General features: G+C 36.4%; 1 protein-coding gene across 1 annotated transcript; it reads right to left on the bottom strand.

Moving 5' to 3' along the window:
• Positions 1-2,740: 2,740 nt before the first annotated feature.
• Positions 2,741-8,999, bottom strand: LOC136853177 (uncharacterized). The gene is made up of 5 exons (XM_067128515.1): positions 8,866-8,999; positions 5,314-5,418; positions 5,015-5,132; positions 3,528-3,614; positions 2,741-3,303 (listed from the first exon to the last, which is right to left on the bottom strand). Exons 2-5 carry the CDS (start codon positions 5,409-5,411, stop codon positions 3,163-3,165), a joined length of 444 nt encoding a protein of 147 aa, XP_066984616.1. The 5' UTR covers positions 5,412-5,418; positions 8,866-8,999; the 3' UTR covers positions 2,741-3,162.
• Positions 9,000-10,906: the final 1,907 nt, after the last annotated feature.

Here is a 10,906-nt window from a genome sequence, read left to right as displayed (position 1 = left end):
TGCACATTCGTGTCTGTGGGGACTGCAATGCACGGCTTTTTTATGTAGATCATGACTGTCAGTGTGCATGGCTGGATGCGTTCTTAAGGCCACAAAGGGTGGGAAAAAATTTATTGTTTACAGAAAAAAGGAGAGTTTATAAAAATGGAAAAAGAATGCAATGACCTATGATCGTATGAGAAATTTTTAGAATAGCGGAGTATCATAAATTTTTAGAATTGTGGAGTATTAGATATTTCGTGCGTTTCTCAAATTCCGTTTATTACATTCAAAAACTTAGGTTAAACTTTGAAAGAACTTGCTTCCTGTACCTCACTTTCTAAACTAGCCCACATTTTTTTTCCTTTTTACTTTCCTACAGACCACGAAAAGTATTTGGTACATTTATCATTTTCTTTTTAGAAATCACGTGATAAAAATATTCGCATCCAACCACTCATTTGGGGCTCACATCTTTTGAAAGAATGAATCTCACAACCAAAGAAAATAGTCCGAAGACACAAGATTTCGAGAAGATTAAAAGTCGTAAATAATCTTATAATTTTCATCTATATATTTTCACCGACAAATCGTGTATTATAATGTTGATCAAAATTAGAAATAAAAGATCCAACTCAGCGTTCGCGTTAACCAACTTATCCTTAAACCCGCAGTATTTGGATCTTGCTGGTGAGGTAGCCCGTGGACCTGTGTAGTTGTCTTGCTCATAGTTTATGTATACATCTAAATTTTTTTGAAACTGAAAAAAATTATGAGTTACAAGTGCCCATTGTAAAAAAAAAAAAAGCAAAAGGAGACAGCATTCGAGTTAGGAAGGTAGGGATATAATTAACAAAACGCTTTATAGTAGCCTACCGTAGCATGTAGCCCTAATGTTGATAAGACAGTTTTCGTTTATCAGTGTGAGAGAATGGTTGGGTTTTAAAGACTGTGTAAATTATAACATGTGACTTGTAATGGTATTATGATAACTTTTTAAGTGCAATACAGGCCAGAGAAGAGCAAGGTCTGGGCCAACGATTAGTCTAGGGTAACATGCATGATGTTAGCTTAAAGGATGACAATGATACAGCGATGCAGAGACAATAGCGTGTGTGTAGGCTAGTCCCACCTGTGTAGAGGAAGTAGGGAGTACATGTACTACTTGACACTACGGTAATTATACGTTGGCAGGAATACTATAGAAATAATTATACGTCGGCAGGAATGCTATAGAAATACAGTAATTATGCGGCTGCCAACTTCACTGGGGATTACTCCACCGGCGTTATCGTTATAGCCTATGTACTAAAGGCTTTTGTTTATACTCAGAGATCCTCGACTCGCCCACATTGCTACTCTTGTTTTCATGACATCCATAAGGAATATATCAACGCTCGCGTCAGTTGAGGTAAGTTGTCTCATATTAATACAGACAGCCCCTTGACTTTGGATTTTCATTACTAGGATTTCAGTTAGGCTATTCAGTTACTGATGGAGGCAAAGATGGGGGTAAGGTAAGGGTTCAAATCGGTTAGAGATACATTTATAAGTATAATATATTCCATACTTCGCAAATCCCTACTAATTTTCCCATAACTTAGAAAATGTTCCCATAGGGCCTAAGTGTTCAAAAAACCAAGAGTGCGTAAAGTTCAGTGCTCGTAACACAATAACTTACAGCATGACGCTTTTGTAAACTTTTGTAAGGCTACGTAATACATCTTAAGTTTACGGAAATAATTGGTCATCAGATAGCTGACCTGATAAGAAAATAGCCAATGAGCAATGCTAGTCCAACCTCTAGATGAGCTCCATTGGTGAAAAAGGACTTGACTGCCGGCGGAATAGTGAAAACGTATGTAGTCTGAGGTTAACCAGATATGAATTTGAAATCCACTTTGAAGTCCTCATACCAATGTAAATATCAGGTATTACATTTTTAGTCCGTTTGTTTAATGTTCAAAATTTTATTTAAGTTTTTGATGAAATGAGTGGCCAATGCTAGGTGTTCTGCGTATTGCAAAATCTTCCCTTTTTCCTTATTACACCGGCCCATGGCATAATTAGTAATTTAGCATTTAAATAGCCTTGAAATACTCCACAGACGAAGATACTAAGGATTTGAACAGGAAAACAAATTTGGAAGATTGAATGTTCAAAAGATATCAGTCCCGTGGATTAAACAAAAAGTTTGGTATTTTATGGGTGCTTTAGGCTATTGTCATTTTGCCCGAAGTATTTGAGGTTGTTCTCTTGCTTGTTCAAGTGTGTACCTAGACGGACATACTACAGACATCCACGTAACTTAGTGTTTACTTGTTAAATATGACTAACATTAGCCTATGGTTTAATTGACCTTTAGTGAAATACGCATGAATTTCATTGGAAAAGGCAAAATAAATGCTGAGGTACTTTGAAAAAGTCTACCATAAAAAAAGGGGGAAATGTGTTACGAGCTTGTAAGATAATACTTGTAGATTCCGTAAAATGATTGACTGTAACATTTTAAAGATTAAGGATGGCATTGTTCGGCTTATGGATTAGTAATCAGCATCCTAAATCCTATTTGACATGGGAGTCGCAGAAATGTAGCGATATTTTGTATCATTGAGACAAGATTGAATTAGTTTTTTTTAGTTTTTACAAAACATGGTACAAGTTTTCAAATTTAAAGTCAATAACAGGGAGAATTCATTCATTGTATAGACATATCTTCAATTATAACATCTTCACTTATAGAGATGAGGAAAAAACCTTGTAAAATGTCCATGTTTTATTCAACAAATTAAATTAACATCATATTTACACAGAAGATCTTTGGCCCAGCTGTAGGCTTGGGGAAAAAGAGGGGAGAGGGGAACAGACTAATGAAATTTGTCATGGGAAGCTGAATGTGATCAGTAGATGTGTGCACAAAAATATACAATTTTATAGTATGAAAGATTATTCTCAAATAATATTGAGTAGTTAAAATAGGCCTACACTGGAATATGCCTATCATTTATGACATAAGGTTTGAAAAATATAAATATATGAATCCATTTAAAATATTTACAAACTTAAAAGTTGTGATTGCCTGCTCACGACAATTTAAGATCCAGTAAAAAAATCCCTTGCCTTATCATTTCTTACTGGAGGAGTGAACTTCAGAAAAGGTCATCTCACTCTCAGATTTTGAAGTTAAAGGGCTTGCTGTAGTTCAGCCTTCTTATTTCTCTCTTGAATCCACTGACCGATGTGATCATCAAGAGCCACTACGCGAGTCTTGACGTCATCGTACATTTCTTTGAAAGTTTTGTCTTGGAGAACGTCGGCCTTTTCCTGAAAATGGATCACCAAAGTTTAATTAATCATTTTAGATATTTTCAACAATGTCAAGGATTAACTTGAGTGATAGTCTCAATTTTAAGGCTGCAAACGTAACTTTTAGTCTTAGAATTATGCTTACTGCCTTAAACTTCTAGGAAATGACAACGACGGCAGCCAAGAAAGGTTAAAATGATTTTTAAACAAATATTTCAAACACGATACTCATTGAAACCCACCTTCAACCAGTTCTTGACGGGTATCAGGGACTGCATAAGTGTCTGGATAGCCTGGTTTTCTTGGGCCCATTCTTTCACATCAGTCACCTTTAAGAGAGGCAAAAAATATGTTATTTATATACCTGCTTCAGTATAATCAATATTTGATAAAAACAAGACAGGAATAAAAAGGAATTACCAATAGAACGTGTCTGCCGCAAGAAAACTGCAAAATTAAGCGAGGTTTCGGGTTAGTTATGCAATGAGGAACACGCACATCGTATGGAGGGAGGCTTGTCTGTGTGATAGGGTAGTTGGGGGACTGGGAGGACTGGGAGAAGAGAGAGAGAGAGAGAGAGAGAGAGAGAGAGAGAGAGAGAGAGAGAGAATCTGAAACACCATCCACGCAACCTCTTTTATGGGTGCCTGTTGGGATAGGCTGGAATAAGGAAGCTTCTCTCATGTTAATTCCGTCTAATTTTATTTATTTCATTTTATTCAACGTGCCTGGTAGTTGGGAAGTGCGTTTTGTTCCTTTCTTTTTTGTTTTGCTTTGTAAATAAGGTTACAAATAAGCTAAAACGTTGGGTACTTTCATTTATTAAACTAAAATTTTCAGGCGTTCCTTAAATAATAATTATGCAGATCTTATTTTTATTTATACAGTGAACCTAAGGAAGACGTTTGAACAAACATTTTCTCTTTAACAAAGTAACTACAAAATCTTGAGACTTATTTTAGTGATTAAACTGAATTATGCATAAGATTTAATTTTGGTTCATTCATTGAGGTATTTCTTAAGAATATCGTAGAAATAATTTTTTCCCAATTCCGCCTTTACGTCATACTCCCCCTACCAGCCTCCGGTAGTGGTTGCCGCGCAGAAATGTTGCACAACGACCAAGCTTATGCCCAGCTGTTTGCATGCAGACGTTGCCAGAAAATTTATGGTTTAAGAGACAACAACGTTTTAAATTTTCTTAGTTGCTGTTGCTTGCCTACCTGCTGGTTTCTTTTAAGTCTCTCTCTCTCTCTCTCTCTCTCTCTCTCTCTCTCTCTCTCTCTCTCTCTCTCTCTCTCTCTCTCTCTCTCTCTCCCCGAAACACATGAACTTGCTATCCCATGTGCGAAGAGAAAAAATGTCTTACATTTCGCATGTATTTGGTCTAATCCGGTTGTAACAGAAACTAATGGTGAAAAGTTCAAGATTTACTTCACAACGTTTTAATATCTTAGCGAATTGGAATTAAAAGTATTTGATATTCTAATTACTGTATTTGTTACAAAGCCATAATTTCATAGAAAACGGACCTATGAACGTAAGAGAACGTACATATATATGTTCATGGATAACTATAAACATTCTTAGGGGCAACGCGAGGTCTCATAACACATTTGTCTGATTTTCAAAACGCAAAACCAAGGCATAGATTACATGTGGTTATGTACATTTTCCGTTAAAGAAAAACCAAATAAGGCTAACCATGGAAGGTGTTGGAGACTCTTACCGTTTCTTTGACATCTGTTGCAACATCCGAAGGCGTCTTCTCTGGCAGTCCCTTGAAATAATTTGTTACTGGCCTGAAGAAATTTTTAAGTGCAGTCCATGTCTTAGAGCCACCAGGCCTGTTTTGAGAAGAAACATTAAAGATAAAGTACACAGGGAGCACTCGGTCTAGTTAGAAATTGCTTTAACGCGAAGGTTATTCTTATGGTTTTTGCTTCTAGACTAAAATTTTAAAAAAATTATGACAAGTAAGACAAGACAACGCGAAACTAATAAACATAAGACAAGACAAATACTTACTGGTCATTGTTGTTTTCGTCAAATTCGACTGGACCAGCCTTGGTGCCGACAAGGGCAACAAACAAAAGAGCACCGAAGAGGATCCAGGAAATTCTCATTTTGAATCTGAAGAGAAGTAACACTATTGTTATATATTGCCTTTAATGTCTGCAGAAGATAAGAGTGATTAGCCCTAAAAGGTGAAAGCTGCTTAAAACAAGCTGATATGTCATTCCTATTATGAAAGTTGTGTATCTGGAATTGTAATTATGCATTAGAATATCGTCTGAGTAAACATACATCAGCGCTGGTGTGAAGCCCTCGAAATGCTTTGGTATAGAGATGGGGAGAGCAATTGTGGGTCAGAAGAGGCTAAAGGACAATTTAGTGCGAATAGGTTGACTGAGCATACACGCAGAAATCGTCGATTAATTTATCACACAACAAGTGCAACTGGGGGTTCTGTCTTGGGTTAACAGGTTGCAAGTTGCTATTTAGGTTATGTTAATAAAATGAGTAAGGCGTAACGAGATCAGAGGTCTTAAGACACATGGCTAAGTAGTGAACACGCTTTAGCCTACGCTAAGAGAGGATATCCTACCTGCCTGCATCCCATCAGCAGAATTATGGTAGGAAAGCCAACTCAGCAAAAACTGAAAGACTGCAAACCCATCATCTCAAATTTTGTAGCAGTATATACGTATAAATGCTATCCTTTCAGCCTTTTTCTAGGCTTCAAATATTGTTACTGACTTCCCCAAATTTCTTTCAGGGGAAACAAGTGTGTGTGGGTGGGTGTGTGTGTGTGTGGCGGGAGGAGGGGAAATCTCGGCCAGTATTTAGAAAGTGTTGTATAAACATTTTCTCAACCTCGTGAACTCGAAACCAACTGCCCTAGACTTTCCCTTTACAAGCATCACCCGCGGAAAGCTTACAGTATATACATGCTCCATTTTTTACTTATTCCAGTGGTTAACAGTTTTCATTTAAAAATCTCTCATTCGGAATTGTACAACTAATAAAGTGACATTCCTGCTTTGGCATCGTTTTCTAGGGTTGTGCTGGATCCAAGATTTGTCAGTAATTATAAGTGTTTACTGTTTAATCTATGCTGTGTGCTTACATTGGAAACGGATTTTTAAAAAATCAATAAAATGAGTAAAATTAGCAACATTATTCCTTTCTGATGATGCCTGGTTGCAGAGCATAACATACACCGTTTAACAGAAGCAAGTTAAGTGTAGATTAAACATACAGAGAAAATAACAATTACAATAAAAGCTAACCATGACATAGGAGTCAGAGCAGTAGAAAACATCAGTTATTTAGGAATCAACCAAGATAGATGAATATATTCAAAACACACACACACACACACAAGAAGGAATGCTTGTAGAAGTCCCAAAACTACTAAACATAACTCAGTCATAGAGAAAAGCTGCAACAAAGCAATGAGAGGAAACTCATTTTGGAAGAGTATTCCAGTGACGTCCATTCTGTGTGGAAATAATGTAATAAACTTGACAATTTGAAAACGAACAGATGCAAAGGATCGAAAATGGGGTACAAATAAGAAAATATATACCACCAAAATTGCAGCTATTGTACATAACAGGGAGAGAGAGAGAGAGGTATCTCCTATGAAGGCTATGGTGGTGGACGGGTTAGCTCCAGTAGGCTATATACTGTAAATACCCGAAATGAAAAATCTATAAATAATGAAACATAACCATGGGCACAAGAGAGAAAGAAAAGAAACGGTGGAAATCCGAAATAAAAGCCAAGACTAGAAAGGGGGATAAAAAGTGGAAAGAAAAGTTAGAAAATAGCTTAGAAATATGCAAGAAATGGAAAAGAAATTAATAAAAACGAACAAATATACGATGAAAATTGTGCATCAGTAGTTTTTCCAAAGCAAGAACTGAGACATTAAAGCTGGATATCATAAACAGACAAATAGGAGGAGGAGATACGTAAGATTTAATTCATGTTTTCCTCATTTTGCCAGGACTACAAAAAAAGAGAGAAGCGTTTACAGCAACCCTATGAAGAGAACACACATGAAATAGAAAGTTTTTACTAAGTGAAAGTATATACTACTAAAAAGAAAAAAATCCTGTCTGTGGAGTGAAAAACAAGAAACCTACAAGTAAGACCTAAAATCGTGAAAAAGAAAACACGCTCGAAGTTTGAAGCACTGTTGCAAAGGCAAATCCTCAATCTTGAACGTGAACTAACAATATCGAGGGTCAGCAGTTTCACAGGCAAACCACTACTACTACTACTACTACTACTACTACTAGTAGTAGCAGTAGAAGTAGCAGTAGCACCTAGCATAAATTGATAAAATAAATATAAGGATGTTTGCGGTTTATACAGATACATGATGCACAAGCTCTCCCATAGTACTAGAACTGTGTATTCTAACTAACCCGAGCTGGGTTTAAATGTCAAGCCATATGGCTATCTGGGCAAATAACAGTGGTTATCAGTATATGATTTATAGAACGCTATCAAGCAAAACTGGGTCAGGATAGGCCTATATCCAGGTAATAGGAGGCAAACCATTGCTAAAACAAACTAAATATCGCCAATACAAACGGTTGTTTATGAACAGGATTTGCAAACATAAGTACAAATCACACACCCGATGTCTCTCAAGACATAGCTAGCAATTAATCATGTAATATATGAAATTTCAGTTTGATATTGACTGTATGTTTATGAAATCAGATAATTTAATACATTCTCTACTGTTGGATATAATGCGATATGAACTTAGTGAAGAACAAAATGCATAGCTTTGTCAGTTGTTGTCTTCGTCCTACACATGAAGAAGTTGAAGGCGAAGTACAGTAATTTGATTCAATGGAGTTTTGTTGAAACTGCTAAATAACCTTCAAAGCGATTAGTAGGTTTAGCGTGTGTTTTAAAGTCACCATAGAGCCTTTCATTATTGAAAGTTAAAATTCACAGTAATATGTTATATACCGGACAGCCAGAGAAAATCTATCTGTGCACATTAATTTTCATATTAGGTTACTGTGGCTTAGGTGTCAGATCTGTTCTCATGTAACGAGGATGTGCCGTAATAGGCCTAAGCAGGCGATGTTCGAGGTTCTAAATAGGGTACTCTGAAATAGGTGGTACTGCTGATGTAATTGACTTCATTTCTGTAGCAAAACAATTGCAAGCTTTTTTTAATGCCACAGAAAGGAAACCTATACTATGGGCAAGTGCCACACGGACTAAAAGTTGAGCTTCGATAGCCTTCTGCTGTGGAAGTAGTTTCCCAGGCTTTTATGGGCCTATTCTTTACTAAAGGAAACCCATTAACCCAGTTAACAGAAATGTATAATATGTAACGTAACCGAATGTCATTCAAAAATAGATATAATTTTAATGCACTTCGGCCAAGAACAGAGTTTTAAGAATATAGAAAAATCGAAAATACCGGTAAGGAAATAGGCGAAATTACCAGAAAGAATGAAAGAAGTAATGGTTAAGTACATTTTTTAGTAACTTTTTAGTTTACGTTAAAATAAGTAAGGGATGTCTCCGATATGATCTTACCTTTGTGGACAGGCTCGGATCTAATGCTTGCTAGCTTGTTGAGGTTGTTGTCTTTTCGAGATACCACTGTTCACTGTGCTGAAGTTTCTCTTAACGGTGTTTATATACAGCCTTCTCTCGGAGTCTGAATCAGCGTGCGCTGCCTGTAAGAGTTCGCGGGAAGTTAATTTTGCGTAAGGTTTTACCTTATAATGAATTGCAGTTAAACCATGATAATTTTACCTAAAACCTCATGCATAAGGCTATCGTAATATTGTCATATTACATGAATGTTTTTGTCCTGAGAAATATGCGCATTTTTGGTTTTGTTGATCAAAAAATCATAACCTTCCGAGAACAAACGATGACTTAGAGATGACGTCAGGCATCTCTGGCCGTTCATTGGCTAGCACAGCACAGGGCCGGATGCATAGTACGTGGCCTATTGGCACGTTGGGTATTAGTCATAGAATTTTTTTTTAAATTAATAGTGAACTGCATTTAGTAGCAGTACCAGTAACAATTTTCTTTGGTAATCCAGTTGCCAAACGGCAGTTGTTGGAGAATGACAGTTTCTCGGAGACCGATAGAATTGCGTCATTATTAATCACTGCGAATTTTCTCAGCTGGTTTATGTGGGTATTTTCTTTCATACATTGGCATTTCATTTTTACTTTATGAACTTAGATCTCTCTCTCTCTCTCTCTCTCAAGGAGTAATCTTGCAATTATATGCTGCAATAACGAGATCCAAAATCCACGGTAAGGGCTCTTGTTCGGGTCAGCAAATGTATGAAAAAGGAATTAGCCTCTAGGAAAAATCATTTGTACTCAAGATAAACTCTTGCATATGTATACCTATTGGTAGTACCCAAGTTGCATTTTAATAATTTGTGATCGTTTATTACTTTATAAACAATGTTAAGCGTTCAAAAAATATGTTAAATCTCGCTGAAAGGTAGTTGTGCCTCCGAATTAGATAAAAGCTGGAACTATTCTGAAAGATAACAAATTTTTATGTCGTATGTTTAGCTTCCTTGAATGGACATGCTTAGACAAGTTAGTGGTTTAGATTCTAATCAGATATGTAATCGCCAATAAATCTGATTGTAACTAATTTTGCATGATAAGTAATAATTACTATTATTAACTTGAAATGTTATCATCGAAGCTTGTAACTAAGTCGTAGACATTAAGAATTAGTTAGTAAAGTACACCTATCAAAAAATTAAGCCAATTACTATTGCGAGGACCTGAACAAAGGGGAGGTTATTTGGCGTCTTCTGTTTTTTCTATACATTTATACACGAGTGTGTGTGTTTGTGTTTCTCAGTCTCCTCCCTTATGGATACAATCGTGATCGTCTCTATGTTGTATTCACCCCCATGTTTCTTTCTCCGTTGTTCCAACATTTCTGCCATGGCTTCAACACAGCACAGGACGCTAAGTTCAATAAGAGAATAAGAGACATGAGAAGAGATGAAAATATGAAGAGAGTTTAACAAATGAATGCATGAGTAAAAAGCAGACGAGAAATAAATAGGTTAAACTAAACAAATGAGTTCATAATGTTTGTTGCATAGATTATACTACAACGACAAACATCCTTTGAACTCTTCTTTACTTGACCTGGCTGTTTTTGCTCGCAACACTAGGCAGGCTGCTGGTGCAGACTGTGACCTTTAACCCTTCTCAGTTTGCTAAGGAGTCTTACTTTAGCAACAACTACATTGTACAGTAGTTTGCCTAGTGCAATTATGGAATCCTCTGATCTTCAAATATTTAAGCGTGGAGCAAATTCATTTCAGCCCTCTGCTGACTTCTCCTGAATTTAGGTGTATTGGTGTTCTTTTCTGGTCCAACATATTTATTTATTTATCACCTTTTCCTATAACTTGCCTTTCTTCGCGGGCTGACTTCCCTTTAAAGGCCTGTTGGGTTTATGGCTATTTTTTTTTTTTTTTTTTTTTAGCTAAAAGACCATATTTTTTGTAGATACTAAGTGTCACGTGTACAGAATAACAACTTTAGGAGTCGTCTGTTGAGTCTTTCCATATGGGTTT

This window comes from Macrobrachium rosenbergii, chromosome 3, assembly GCF_040412425.1.
Source record: "Macrobrachium rosenbergii isolate ZJJX-2024 chromosome 3, ASM4041242v1, whole genome shotgun sequence".
NCBI classification, from domain to species: domain Eukaryota; kingdom Metazoa; phylum Arthropoda; class Malacostraca; order Decapoda; family Palaemonidae; genus Macrobrachium; species Macrobrachium rosenbergii.
The sequence above is the reverse complement of the archived record's forward strand: the minus strand, read 5'-3'. Positions and strand labels throughout refer to the sequence as shown.